At 43.8% G+C, this 14,657-nt stretch overlaps 1 protein-coding gene across 1 annotated transcript; it reads right to left on the bottom strand.

Annotated features, from left to right (window-relative positions):
- Window positions 1-2,879: 2,879 nt before the first annotated feature.
- Window positions 2,880-14,436, bottom strand: cplx2a (complexin 2a). Its single transcript, XM_084687263.1, has 4 exons — window positions 14,040-14,436; window positions 12,919-13,015; window positions 6,521-6,699; window positions 2,880-4,470 (listed from the first exon to the last, which is right to left on the bottom strand). Exons 2-4 carry the CDS (start codon window positions 12,947-12,949, stop codon window positions 4,282-4,284), a joined length of 399 nt encoding a protein of 132 aa, XP_084543389.1. The 5' UTR covers window positions 12,950-13,015; window positions 14,040-14,436; the 3' UTR covers window positions 2,880-4,281.
- Window positions 14,437-14,657: the final 221 nt, after the last annotated feature.

Below are 14,657 nucleotides of genomic sequence, written 5' to 3'. Positions count from 1 at the left end.
ACCTGAAGAGGCCAAGAGGCCTAGGCCTATTTTGACACTCTCCAATTCTAAATACTCAAAGCACATCTCCTCCTATAAGTGCGTGAGAGACTGCAAAAATTGAATTGGAAAAGGCAGAATGAAGCAACAATATCGTGGCTATGTATGGATATAATTCATTTTTTTGAACAAACTTCTCAACATGGTTAGATAGTTTGGAGTTTTGGGAATGTAACCAGTCGATTCTCGTTGGGATATTGCATGGCCTTAGCCTGGCTCTGCCATCCTACGTACTTCCGCTCAATTTTGATTTTGCGTCTGTACTCGGTCTGGCATGAGCCATTTTTCTATGGCTCTGAGTCTGGCCATTCAATAGTAAGTCAGATTTTGCAGGTTAATTTTTAACCGGCCAATCAGCGAACAGACGGAGTGGCTCGTTAGTTCAAGAAGCCATTTATATAATTAACAAGACAATCCAACACAAAATCACACTACACTGATACATTATTGGGCGTGGCACAGCCCAATATATTTTCCTCATAACGGCTATCCTTTTTTACAGGATTGAAAAAAAATAAGTAGCCACACTTTTCTGACCTGATATGTTGGTGTACTTTCAATAAGTCGGTTCATATTTGTAAAACATTAAAGACTTGTGATTATTAAAAAAATACAGGATGACATCCTGTCTTTGATGATTTTTTCTGCTCATGAATGACTTGCAGATCAAATATACAGATAAAATTTTAACAATTCAATTATCTTAAAAAAACAGAATCTTTTTCACAATTCAGATCTTCAGGTAGAACTTCCTCCTTTTGTTATACAAAGGAACTTTCATCAGTTGCTGTGTTACTTATTAATCAGTGAGCAGGAACAGGAACCGATTATTACAAGGAAGCAGGAAGTACTCTAACAAATGTGATCTGGGGAGATTAAGTTACTGATTCTCATTCTTGAAAATCTTTGAGAGTTCCGTACTCTGATAGTTCAACATGTGGCAAACACCATCATTTGTAAAACATCTTTTTATTGAGTTGCAAAAAAAGAATAATTTCACATACTGGGAAAGCTTGTTAGTTTTTTTTTATCATCATAGACTCTACGGTAATCAACAGAAGAAAAAACCTGACATTCAGTTATTATATATTTAGTCATATTTAATTAATAATGTAATAATTTTAGAATTATACTATGGTCAATAATAATATAGGTCACAATAAGACATGAGTCATCACCCATAACCTACACAACTGTTGTACTCCTGTTAGCACAGTTACACACACACAATTTCATCCCTAATTATAAAATCCAGTTTATTTTGATTCTGTTGTGGTTTATTGACTATAGGCAGGTAGGCAAGCATGTGGGGTACTCAGGAGAAAGGCATAGGTTTGGGCTGTGGTATCTGCACAGCAGGATGTCCTGAACTAGTCTCAAGTAAGAAATGTGGTAGCAGGGGTTTTGAAGGTTGAGGAGAGGACAACAGCAGAAATGATGCCAGAGTAAAGAGAATGTTCTCGAAGGAGAAAGGGGGGCCAGGGTGAGTCAGCATTATATGAGACTGTTATGTGTGCTTGTATCTCTAGTACAGACAAGAGTTAATTTGCCAAGGGTTAACATCTGGGAACACTCAAAACCGAAGTAACTCAAACACAAAGCCGTCATATCTATGTTCATCTGGGGAGAAGAATAGGGGTCTTGCCAAAGTTTAGAAGGAGAAACCCATAGATCAGAAGCCAGAGAAGACGGATAGGGCTCAGAGTAGCAGTTTTCAATTTGAAATATGTTCTGATTTTCTGCGCAAAACGCAACCTTTACGTAGACAATGTGGAGAAATACAGTAAATATTTTCAGCAGTGTGCAGTACTAGTCTTGTGTGTTGTGTTTGGTCAACATATTCATGTACTTGTACATACTCTACTGGAACAATATCTCTGACAAAATCATGCAAGTTATATCATTACAAAAGAATAGTTACTGTAAAAGGGTTTAAAATGTTTCACTACAGCGTGTAACAGATTCAAACAGAGTCCAATTGTATGAACCATGTGTGTGGCATACAGTGACAGAAATTGTTTTTTTTATACATGATTGTATAGTTTTGAACTAAGTGTTTCATTTTACAAAAGATTGAAGGTGTTCTGCTACTTGTCTGTGTTGTGTGAATTGTGTGTTGTGTTTGACAAAGTGAGCCCTGTTTTCAAATTTGTGCTCAAACAAATTATAAAAAACTGTAAGTCAAACTACAGGCATACTGACGTCCAGTGGACAATCAGAGGGCTTGCACCAATGTCAGCCAGTCAGAATACCCATGATCCAATCAGCCAGCCATCTTAGATCAGTCAACAAACCAGCCAGCCAGCCAGCCAGTCAGGCAGGCATGCCAGGTATTTTGTCAGGTATTTAGGTTATAAGTCTGCAGAAGATGCTGAATCAGCTAGTAGGTCAAATTAAGTACCATTTATACCCTAGAGGACACATCTGTTTTTCTTAACACAAACAAAACGAAATGTAAAAAAAGCACATCCAATAGCATTGCTAACAATGCTAACAAACTTTTGCATGAAAATATTTTGAGAATGTCATTTGGTGGATTTGAAAATAATAATTTAGATCATTTTGGATGAGGCTGTATTAAAGTACGCATCTATCACAAGGGATACCCTACCAAGACAGGTTGTAATACTGATATGGCAATTACACAAAAATGCAGTCTGAACATGGCTTTCCTGTCTGGATAATATCAGAGTGCCGAACAACAAGCTTAACTCCCTCCTCCTCTTTCACTCCCTTTCTATCAATCTCTTTATGTGTTTCTCTCAAACAACGGTTTTACATATTACAGGGGGTGGAGATCCATTGGAAACGAAAGATGACAAACATTACTTTCAGTGAACGAGTTGTTTAATTTTATTTTCAAGCAGAACATACAGGGTGGTCCTTTATTGCTTATATCAGCATTCCATTCTGGTAAAAACCAACACAACATTCTCACAACTAACCAACCAGTCAATGAGTTACAGAATTATCAAGCATAGTATTCTCTTCTTTAACGGTTATTTTTGTTTATATTAGAATTTTTAGTTTTATTTAGCTAAGCTAGCAAAATTGGTGGTCAAAACAACAGCTATTTTCAGTCCAAGGATTGGAAAAAGAAACTCATAATTTCTCTCTTTCTCTCTTTATACGATGGAAAATTTAGCTGTTGGGTCAACACTGTTTTTGATGAAGTATCTTTTAAATAATTATTGTTTACTTTTTCTGCAAATTGTTAAATAAGATTTTTACAATATTCCGGTTCATCGATGGAAGCATGAAGTTTTTCAAACTGTATACTAGCTGTATACAAGTGTGCCACAATAATATGACTCCCCCTCCCTGCAGCCTGTAAATTAAATTCCTTAATGCACACAACACAGTTTTCATTGCCGTTGTCATTATTATGATTACATCATACCCATGATAGTGGAACCACATTCAAAATCAGAATTATTGCCTTATAATTTTTGCGTGACTAAGAGAAGAAAGGGTTATTGAACGTATTCACAACAGACAGGACTAGACAAATATCATGCAGACATCAGAAAGTACACAGAATTGGAATATAAAATGTTGTTTTAGACCTACGTCATGGTAGTTTGGTGACATTAACGATAGAACATGGGCTCTGACACAGTATGTGTGTGTGTGTGTGTGTGTATGTGTGTGTGTGGTGTGTATATGTATGTGTGTGTACGTGTGTGTACATGTGTGTGTTTAGACTACACATTTTACATGTGTGCAAAAGATTTTCACATAAATATCATAGACAAAGAAAACGACAACAAACATGTAGCCTTATTGTAAAGAATATGAGAACTCCTCAAAGATCCTTGGAGATAAAATATGGCTTATCAAGTTATTCTTCTCAGATATTGTTAAGACAGACAACACGATTAAATGATTATTTATTCTAGTTTTTCTCATTTTTCTACCTGCCCCTCCCCCACCTCCAGAATATTTACAAATCAAAGGAGTGATGCCTTGAATTAGGTGTTTTGGTGGTGGAGGTTATTTTTCAAGGGGGTGCTAATCTTTTCTCTGCCTCATTGCAGAGGGACAAAAACGTAATCTAAAACTTCTTGACTAGAAGGATTAAACACTCTAGCTTCACCGTGCCACAGGTTAGCGTTAGCGCCCTCCCAAGGTCACTAGGTCACGTTTGTATAAGCCTAGCCTCGCGTCAGCCTAGCCTAGCCTAACTCAATGTTAGCCTAGCCTAGCCCAACGTTAGTCTAGCCTAGCGTTAGCCTAGCTCGGCTACTTCTTCAACATGTCTTGAAGGGGGCCCGGGAGGTACTTCATGACTGTATCCATGATGCTCTCCTCCTCTTCTTCTTCGTCTCCGCAGCCGGCGGGTACAGCTTTCTTGGGGCGGGTCAAGCTGCCCTCGGAGGCCTCCTCTACGGCCGCCTCCTCGGTCACCACCTCGCGCTTCTTAATGCCGTACTGTCGGGAGAGACGGAGGACACGACGAATGTGTAAAACCTTTTTTTTTTTTTTTTTTTTTTTACATTTTGTTCATTTAACCAAAGCGATACAAACAACACAATACATTTATTACTTTTGATACATTTTACCAAAGCGATACGAACAAGATGAATGCTATGTGAAAGAAACAGAGGTTGTAGTTATGTAGCCTATAAAATCTGCCACATCCTGTTACTCATGGCAAAGCGAGCTATGATCGAGGGCCAAAGAGTAGGGTCAGTGTTCGAGCGTTAATAATAATAACTTTAATTTGTATAGCACTTTTCTCACACCCAAGGATGCTTTACTATAATTAGCTTTACTTTACTAGAATATAAATGTAAAATCAACATATATAAATAACAAGATCACATTGCCCTGACATTCTCAACAATAGTTAAGACTTTCTTCAGGTAAGTATTTATTATAGGTGTAAGTGTGAGCCACGCACGTGTCACAGTTGAGGTTTAGAACGCGAATCAGACTTATCACAAAAACTGTTCTTAATATTTATGGTTCTGTGGTTGTTTTTTAGGTTTTCCCAATGCTTCCTCCCTATTTCTTCTTACATCTCTCTCTATATCTTTTCATATCTCTATTTCTAACTCACTGTGTCCCTCCTCTATCTGAACCCCCTTCTGCTTCTCCATCTGAAGGACGCACTTTCTGTTGACGTATTGATGCACAGACATTTTGCAAGCGCCTCCGCATCCTTTCAGGTATTTTTGGGCCACAACAAAGATATTTTTTCATCTTCCTCCTAAAAAGCGGGGCATGCGATGCTGTGATTGAGAAAGCAGCCGTGGAAGTCTCATGTCAGGTGGTAATGGAGCCACGATGACAGCCACAGAGAGGAAATTCACCTCAGTGCAGCAAGGTGGGGGTGGGAGGTGGGGGTGTAGAGAGACGGCAGAAGTGGAGAGACAGGAAGAAATCTGTGGTTGAGTATGCGGGAGTAACAGGAAGCGGACTGGAGAAAGGGGAATGAACAGAAGGATAGAATGAACAGATGAACGGAATTCTGATTTTAGAGGAAGAATAGAGAGATGGAAGGTTAGGGAATGGGTAGCTCGAAGCTTTTATGGAACGAAGAAAAAAAAAGATTTTTCTGACGAGAAACGTCATAGTGTAGCAAATGATGTGCCAACCTCTGCCTCTCTGATTTTGATTCTGTCGTTCAGGATTTATTTTCAGAGCACTGGTTTACCCCATAGACTGGCTCCTACTGCCTCTACAGTGCCAGATTAGTGCTTTTGCCAGGGAGAAGAGGATGAGAGGATGGTGTGTTTCCTGAGAATTCAAACCAGGCCTGTATTCCCCAGCTGCTTCTCCTCTCTTATCCACACAGAGTGCCGGTTTCATAGCAACCACCGCTCTGCTACCGTAGCAACCGGGCTGCTGCAGCCCCATGCCACGTAGAGTACCTGAGGGGCAAAGTCCACCCGCAATGCAGTCTGGGAAACGTAGTGTTTCCTTTGACCTGAGCAGAGCAGCGCACCTGGGTTCAGATTAATAGTTTCTCCTTTTTGTGTGTTCAGTTGTTTGTAGCCCAGAGTTGTGTGTATAAATAGCTGTGTTTGAAATAAAGTCGTCCACACGGAAAAAGTAAAAGAAAATCGCTACAAAGGGAGAGGAACCAGAGTCGATGTTGGAAGGAAGCCAAGAAAGGGTTTGTGTTTGAAGCACGTAGTACTACAGGCTTCTGCTACCCCTGCAGAGGATGTGGGGGGTGGGGAGCGTGTGTGGAGCGGAGAGGCTTGTTCACACTGCAGAAGTATTTAGCTGGGACACGTGTTTTCAAGGGTTTAATAACGACATTTAGCCTTGAAACGTGTTAAGTTATTAAATCCTCACTGTAAAGACTTTCTATCTGAAATGTCGACTGAACATCGGCAATAAATCTGCTCAACCGCCCTAGAAGATGTTTTGAAATATACTGCTACTTAACTTAAATTAAAAAATATATATATTTTATTGCTCACGCTGCTTCTGTGTTTACCACATTGTTGTTGTTTGCGTGCTTTTTTACCTTGTCCCTGATGCCTTGCCTCATCCCTTCCCTCTCAAGCTCCATCTTGGCGTACTTTTCCTTCCTCTCCTCCTCCTGCTGTCTAAGCGCCTCCTGTCTCTCTTCCTCCTTCTTCTCTGCGTCAGGGTCCGCCTCCTTCTCCTCCCCTCCCAGCATCTTGCCCACGTCAGGGGGGCCACCTGCACAGAGAGAGACAGACGGACAGGTGTTAGGAAGAAGAAGAAAGTGAACTTGGAGTCTTGACGTGGTGAGAGAGACGGACACATGACAGAGAGAAAGAGACGGACACATGACAGAGAGAAAGAGACGGACACATGACAGAGAGAAAGAGACGGACACATGACAGAGAGAAAGAGACGGACACATGACAGAGAGAAAGAGACGGACACATGACAGAGAGAAAGAGACGGACACATGACAGAGAGAAAGAGACGGACACATGACAGAGAGAAAGAGACGGACACATGACAGAGAGAAAGAGACGGACACATGACAGACAGAAAGAGACGGACACATGACAGAGAGAAAGAGACGGACACATGACAGACAGAAAGAGACGGACACATGACAGACAGAAAGAGACGGACACATGACAGACAGAAAGAGACGGACACATGACAGACAGAAAGAGACGGACACATGACAGAGATTAAGAGATGTACAGAAAGATGGACAGAAGTCAGGGACTGTAATAGGTAGAGGGTGCATTCAGCAGAATGAGGAAACAGATTGTCAGCTGTCAGACCTTAGCAAAGGAGGTAGTTGTAGGCCTGATCTGAAATTGTTGGCACATACTATTACACGTCTGCATGCCTCGTTCTGCCTGGAATAACTTGTACAAGGACGAACAGAAGGAGGGAGGACAGAGGAGACAGAGGAATGGAAGAGAGAGAGGATTCCAGTCTTAGGTGGGGTTTTTTTGTCGTTGGGCAGACTGCGGGATAAAATCTCGCACACAACCTCACAAAAGCTGAGCGCTGTCTAGTTTGCAGGCCAGTTAGAGGGAGGAGGATGGTCTAACACAGGCATGAGTGCATGACTGCCCCACTCAGAGAGAGGGGGGGGAGTGAGGGATGCAGGGAGGGATGAGAGACACTGCGAGGGAGAGGGAGAGGAGGGGGAGAAGAAGAAGGAGGGGGAAGAGATGTCCAACCTCAAACCTATGGCTGTGTGAGGGTGGAGGGAGATGGAGTGAAGGGTAATAAAGGGAGAGGCGGAGGGAAAGAGGGAGGGGGGCTGGGAAGGATGAGGGATGGCCTTTGGACTGCACGAGTGCTTCCCTACGCAGAAGGGGAAGGATGGACGGAGGGGAAGAAAAAGACAGAGGCGATCAGCAAAGATAGAGGAGAAAGATACAGAGCGTGAGATAAAGAGATAAAGATAAAGAGAGGGAGCGGTAGAAGGAGAGAAAAAGAGAGAAGAAGAGAGAAGAAAAGAGAGAGGTATTGAGGAGCCCCTGGTGATGTTGTTAGCGTGGTGAGTCTTTTTGTCTCATCAGCATAAAAAAAAAAAAAAACTGCAGCAAAAACACGAGTGGGTGAGACGAACACAGAGACACGGAGGGATTGGAGGAGGGAGAGCGAGATGGAGAGAGCGAGATGGACTGTCAGATAGAATAAGAGAGAATAGGCAGAGGGAGCTAAGAGATGAAAACGGGGGCAACAGAGACAAGAAAAAACGTATTTTCATATCAGGGAAGGGGATTTGGAGGAGGGGGGGTGCACAGGATGACAGGAGGAATTTGTGAGAGAGAGGGAGAAGGGGAGTGTGTGTGAGAGAGAGAGAGAGAGAGAGAGAGAGATGGAGATGGAGATGGAGAGGAACGAGAGAGAGAGATAGAGAGAGGGAGATGGAGAGGAACGAGAGAGAGAGAGAGGGAGAGTGAGAGGCAATTAGAGAGAGGGAGAGATCGAGGCCGGTTGGCGGTTTCTTGGTTTGTCTGGGCATGGAGCTGACGTTGCAGAGATATCTCTCTGTGTGTGTGTGTGTGTGTTCTCATGAGTCACGGTATCCTGTATCCAGGTTACGACCTGCCTCTCCCTGCCACCTGTCTCATCACAGGTGTGGGTCCCTTCTAATCCTCCCTCTCCAGTGGGTAGCTCTCCGCGGGACCCAGTCCCAATCCAAACACAGGTGTTAGCTACTTTCTTCCTTTTCGCCTCTTCCTGTAATTCTCTGCAGGCCCAGTCCCAATCTGAACATATGTGTAGCTGCCTTCCTCCTTACTTCAGTCAGGTCACCACAGGCTCCCATGGAGTAAAGAACCTCAAGTATAATCCTCTTTTTCCAGTACTGGCTGGTTCTGGGATTTTATTTATATATTTTTTGTCTTGGAAGTTATAAAAATGTGGTTAGGTGTGAGCCGATTTACCTACAATTTCAATCAATTTCAATGAATGATTCATTCACAGATTTTCTATGAATTTAATAAAAAAAATACATGTATTTATTTTTATATATTTATTCATAAACATTTATTACATTTAATTACACATTAAATCACATTAAATTAAAACATTTAAATCTACACTTGACAACAAGATGATGTGGTTTGGTTTAGGATCACTCGAGTTCTGCAAGAAAACCTTCAGCAGGCAATTTCTACATGGGGTTAAGCGTGTAGGATTTGGTGTGGGATGGGGCCCAGGGCCACCCCTCAGTCTTGTGCTCTGTAGCGTGTAGTGATGGTTTCACTGTTTGCATTCTGCTCCATTGCTCCCCACTCTGCCTCTTACGTAACCTGGCAGACTGAGAGGTAGCAAATAAGAGTATATTTTATACTCTTATTTGGGGCGTTCAAAGGGAAATGTTCTTTACAAATACGTTGGTCTGTTAGTGTGGTTGTCCTATGTTCGTGAGTGACTTTACTTTTTGGAGAGTATTTTAGATTTTTTATGTTTGTCGGGTGTGTCATGTGTGGGAGTAATGAGTGATAGGTGCAGTTATGTTATTCTGGATTAATATTGAGGGGTATTCGGGGGTGATAATAGTGAGAATTTGGGAGTAATAAGTCACTGTGAAGGGATTTCATGTTAGTATTTAGGGTATCATGATGATAATTAGAGTATTAAAGGGTGATGTCTCCCAGATGACAGCACCGCTGAACCCAGATGAGTTATCTCAGCCTTTCCATCGGGGGCAAAGAGTTTAGGATACGTAATCTGGAACTCGATCTGTAGCTGGAGAATAAACTTCCGCCCCTCCAACACCACCGTGTCTTTGATGTGGCTCAGCGAAGCGAATGGATTAAGTAGCTTTATGAGAGCGTGTAACCTCGCCATCATCATGGGGGGGGGGGGGGGGGGGGGGGGGGGTTAAGAAATATTCCGCTCTCTTGCCTGTTTCTCTTTTATTCTCTCTCTTCTTCTTCTCCATCCCCCACAATCTATGGCAACCTTCAGTCTCACACAACCCCCTCTCTCTCTCCTCCAGCACCCCCTCCTCTCTCTCTCTCCTCCAGCACCCCCCCCCTCTCTCTCTCTCTCTCCTCCAGCACCCCCTCCTCTCTCTCTCTCCTCCAGCACCCCCCCCTCTCTCTCTCTCTCCTCCAGCACCCCCCACCTCTCTCTCCTCCAGCACCCCCCCCCCTCTCTCTCTCTCCTCCAGCACCCCCCCTCTCTCTCTCTCTCCTCCAGCACCCCCCCCCTCCCCCCTCTCTCCTTATGCTCTCCAGTCGTGACATTGGGACGAGGACGGGGCCGTGTAGCTACATTATTTATAGTCTGTGCGCCGGGCCCCAGTGGAACCTCAAGGTCACCACGGTGATGAATGGAATTTGATTTGCGGCATAGAGATATGGCCTGGCAGGAAAAGGGATGACACCCGACCAATCACGCAAAAGGAACCTTCAGAATCCACCAATGGTGTCACAGTGCCGGGCCTCATTTGCATTAGCGTTAGCCTTCTGCTTAAAGAGCATCTGCTTTGACCCCTAGTTAACCTTGACCCCTAAAATGCAATGGATGCGTGTATATAGGTTAGCATAGTAGCAGAAGCTGTTCTGAGTTTAGTTGGTGGCTTGCCAACCACCCCACTTCTGTGCCCTTAACCCTGACATTGCTACTCCTCATAGAATAACATTTTACATCTCTCTCTCTATCAAAACCCTCCTTCACTCTATCTCTCACACAATCCTAATTTTCTCTCTCTCTCTCTCTGTCTCTCTCTGTCTCTCTCTTTCTCTCTGACCCTCTCTCACTCGCGCTCTCTATCAATCCGTCTTTGACTCTCACACACGCACTAACGCACACGGCACACACGTCTTGACATATCGTCCCTGATCAGGAGTCACAGTGTGTGAAGCTAGACCCTGGAGCCACATCCAGAGTTCTTCTCTGTGTCTTCCACAATGTCTCCGCTGTCCCAGCCCTCTCGCTGGAGAGGGGCATTAGGAACCAGGCAGAGCTACAGGCCTCGACTGCACCAATCGGTGAACACTATAGCATAGATCCTTTCTTACACATCACAAGGTGTGTGTGTGTGTGTGTGGATGTGTGTAGGAGTGCAAGATGGAAGTGGGTAAAGATGTAGATGTAAATGTCATAACTTATGTTAATATGCATTCTGACTGGGATCTCAGAGCATTATGCTGAAGGTGATAGCTTTCTCTCTCTATCCTCTTTCGCCTTTCAATCTCTCTCTGCCTTTCTCTCTCTCTCCCTCTCTCTCCCTATCTATCTGCCTCCCTACCTCTCTCTTTCTCTCCGTATCTCTCTTTGCCTCCCTATGTCTCTCTCTCTCCCCAACTCTCTGCCTCCCTATCTCTCTCTCCCTCTCTGCCTCCCTATCTCTCTATCTTTTGTTTGGCAGCTGTTTCTTTCCCTTCCTTCTGTTCCCCCCTCTCTTTCTCAACCACTCACTCACTCTCTCTCTTTTATGCACACAACCATGTATAATTTTAAACACACATCACACATTTATAACCGAACTCACATCTCTTTTAAAACACATTCGGTACATAGACACACCTTTCCTCTCACTGTCAGCTAATCAAATCGGGCTCAGAGCCAAAAATTACATCAAGGTTTCCACCAAGAACACAGAACACTGTTAATACAACAATGAGTCTATCAGAGTATCTTCCGTTTGTATCTATCTTTTCTCTCTCTGTGTCTCTCTCTCTCTTTTTTTTCCCTTTCTTCTGCCTCTTCCTTTTATCGACCTCTACAGTCTTTCTCGCTCTCCAGTCTATTTGCTACACGTTCATTCTTTACAGCTCCTCTGTGACAATCTTTGAGTTAATTTCTGACTTTTATAACACTTTATTATTTTTTAAGTAAGAGTAAGAAGGGAATTGATTCAAAGTAATTTAGAAAAATGTGTGTGGGTGGAGGTGTTATCGATTTGTCCGGTTATTAGATTGGCTGATTGATTAATCAATTGATTGATTAGTTTAAACAAATTGATTGTGCGGGATTAGAAGGGTGACATAATCAAATATTTACATTCCTGAATTGACTTTGTATGAGATGGGGCCATTCATCACTTAAAGAATAAAAGAGATATGTCTGAATTTATGAAAGACAATTAAGGATGAGAGTGGTTGACATTTTTTTTTTTACAACAAAGGAAAATTTCATGTTGCATATGTTTATGGAATAAAACAAGCAACGTCACACAGTGTTGCACCTTTATGAAGTGTTCTGTATACATTGATTTAGTGCAGCCCTTCACACACGAGCTGTTGGTTTAAGAATTATAGCGCGGAGAGAGCACGCCACTATGCAGAAGTTGGTGGTTAGACCCGCATCACAATGAGAACAGTCGACTACAGTAAAGCTTCCATGGCTCAACTCTCTCTCTCCCCTCCCTCCCTCTCTCTCCCCCCTCCCTCTCTCTCTCTCTCTCTCTCTCTCTCTCTCTCTCTCTTCCCCCTCCCTCCCTCTCCCTCTCTCCCTCCCTCTCTCTCTCTCTCTCTCTCTCTCTCTATCTCTCTCTCCCCCCCTCCCTCTCTCTCCCCCCCTCCTTCTCTCTCTCCCCTCCCCCCCCCCTCTCTCTCTCTCTCTCTCTCTCTTTCTCTCTCCTCTCCTCTCTCTCTCTCTCTCTCTCTCTCTCTCTCTCTCTCTCTCTCTCTCCCTCCCTCTCTCTCTCTCTCTCTCTCTCTCACACTCACACTCCCTCCCTCTCACTTCTCAAACCTGCAGCCCCCCCTCCCCCCCCTCCCCCCCCACACACACATACACAGAGCAGTCAAACGAGACGAGCTACCATTGCAGCCTATACGTCTACCAATACGTGAATAACAAATCATGGTAGTGTTCTCCCTCTGTGTTTGGAAGAGGGAAAGTGTATTGCCCCCGGGGCTACGATTTTTGCGCAGGATGTAAGCCTGTGCAGCCCGTTCCTTTGAGAGTCTATATGACCTCAGCTAAATGCTGCAGTGCCGTCAATCAACTCACCTCCCATCGCAGCTTTCATAACAAAATTCATGTTGAAGCTCTTCTATTCTTCCCTCTCCGCTGTGAATCGTGGTCCAGGGCACACGTAGGCTACAACCTGCGGTGGAGGAATTGAATAAAAGTTAGTATTGTGATTCATTTATTATGATTGGTAGAAGTTGTAAGATAAATGCAGCCTTGACTCACAAGTAAAGTTTTATAGAGAGGGCAGTGTGATCTTATACGTTTTGATGGGACGTGTGATTTAGAGCTTGGGCTGTTTGGCGCACCTGTGTGGCGTCCTCAATTTACAACCTCGATTCATCATCTAGATTAATGTTGACGCGGGCGAGTTGCACGGAAACAACACGCCGCAAAGGACACAAAAAGGTCAAGGAGAAGTTGTTTAAGGTAGTGGTAGGCTAAAAAGCAATTTTTTTTACACAGGCGACCGTTGACGGTTACCGCCAGGTAGCCTGTCGTAACCCAATAGATTCATCCTGTTCGACGTCGGTGTAGCTAGCTGTAGCTCCACCCGTTTGCGTTGAATTAAACACATAGTGCCTAACAGTCTAAAATGAGAAGACTGAGACTGAAACCTATCAAAGCATATCTTTCCTCCAGTCATGCATCAAGCGACCGAGCAGCATATCCGTTTTTCATAACTGTATTATGATTCCTGGATTGCGGAGTGTAAAATTACGGAGTAGCTCAGGCCCGAGGAGCGAAACGGTGTTAGTTCATGATCGGCTCGTTATCAACGCTTGAAGCCCAATAATCCGCGCCCCGTTCCTACGGAAACTTTCCTTTCTCCATATTCAAACAGAGCAGTTTTAGTGAGGTTATGTTCAATATGCAGGATGAGTAGTCTAGATCTATTTATTCTCCCACGCAGGGGTTAACCCGATTTTTGACTGCAATCCTGTTTTAACTCGGGTTGCTTGTCGTTTCCCCAACACGATATCGGCAATCACCCCATATGAACCCTCAGCATGCACACCTAGGATCACGGCTACATCACACTTCCGTCTCGAGCGGGGACAATTTCAGAACCATTTTGGGGTGGACAGCTCCCGACTCTCCGTCCCGTTTCACGTCAACAACATCTATTGTCTCTCATGGTCTTCCTCATAAGATTTTACCTTTTAGAGTGACTTCAGTTATCTCAAAAGACCGTCGTTTATCCTCGTAGATGTCGAATAGTAAATGGTGGTGGTTATTTTTTTAAAGGTTCACTTCGAGCGTCCTCAGTTCTTAATTTCCTTTCCCAGAGCGCGAGGAGTGGAGAGAGGAGCGTAGTGAACGCGTCTTCCTGCTGCACGACGACCGTGCACGCGTCACAGGCGGGAACTGCAGTTGCTTGGCTGTGCTGATGATGAGGGCAATCACATCACACGGAGTTCCACCTTCTCCTCAAATGTCCCGCGTCCTGTTAGGTCTCTCTGTCCTCCTCACTGTCTCATCACACTGATGACAGAAATTGACTGCGAACTAACGACCGATGTTCGACCGCCCGCCCTAAATATTGTGGCCTAAAACCCCCTCTACCTCATTCTCGAAAAGGGAAATTTCTGAATCTAAGCTTTCTCCCTTGGGTCGGCTATCTCTTCAAAACAAAATCAAGTCTATTCAAGCATTATTTGATATAGACCAAGCAACTCCTCCCTTGACAGCCCGATCTAGATGTTTTTGCAAAACGGGGTGTTTTGCCAACTCCAAGCTTTATAGGTCGCAGTCCTGCACCGCCTATACTTAAGTAT

This window comes from Hypomesus nipponensis, chromosome 22, assembly GCF_054491055.1.
Source record: "Hypomesus nipponensis isolate SF chromosome 22, ASM5449105v1, whole genome shotgun sequence".
NCBI lineage: Eukaryota > Metazoa > Chordata > Actinopteri > Osmeriformes > Osmeridae > Hypomesus > Hypomesus nipponensis.
Note: the sequence above shows the minus strand (reverse complement) of the source record. Positions and strands in the feature narration are given on the sequence as shown.

Bases quoted from the DNA above. Each gene is read 5' to 3' on its own strand.
- cplx2a (XM_084687263.1), bottom strand. From the start codon at position 12,949: ATGAATTTTGTTATGAAAGCTGCGATGGGAG. The intron at 6,700-12,918 runs GTGAGTTGATTG...CTCTCTGTGCAG, and splicing joins TATGAAAGCTGCGATGGGAG to GTGGCCCCCCTGACGTGGGC. The intron at 4,471-6,520 runs GTAAAAAAGCAC...CTCTCCCGACAG, and splicing joins GGCAAGGCATCAGGGACAAG to TACGGCATTAAGAAGCGCGA.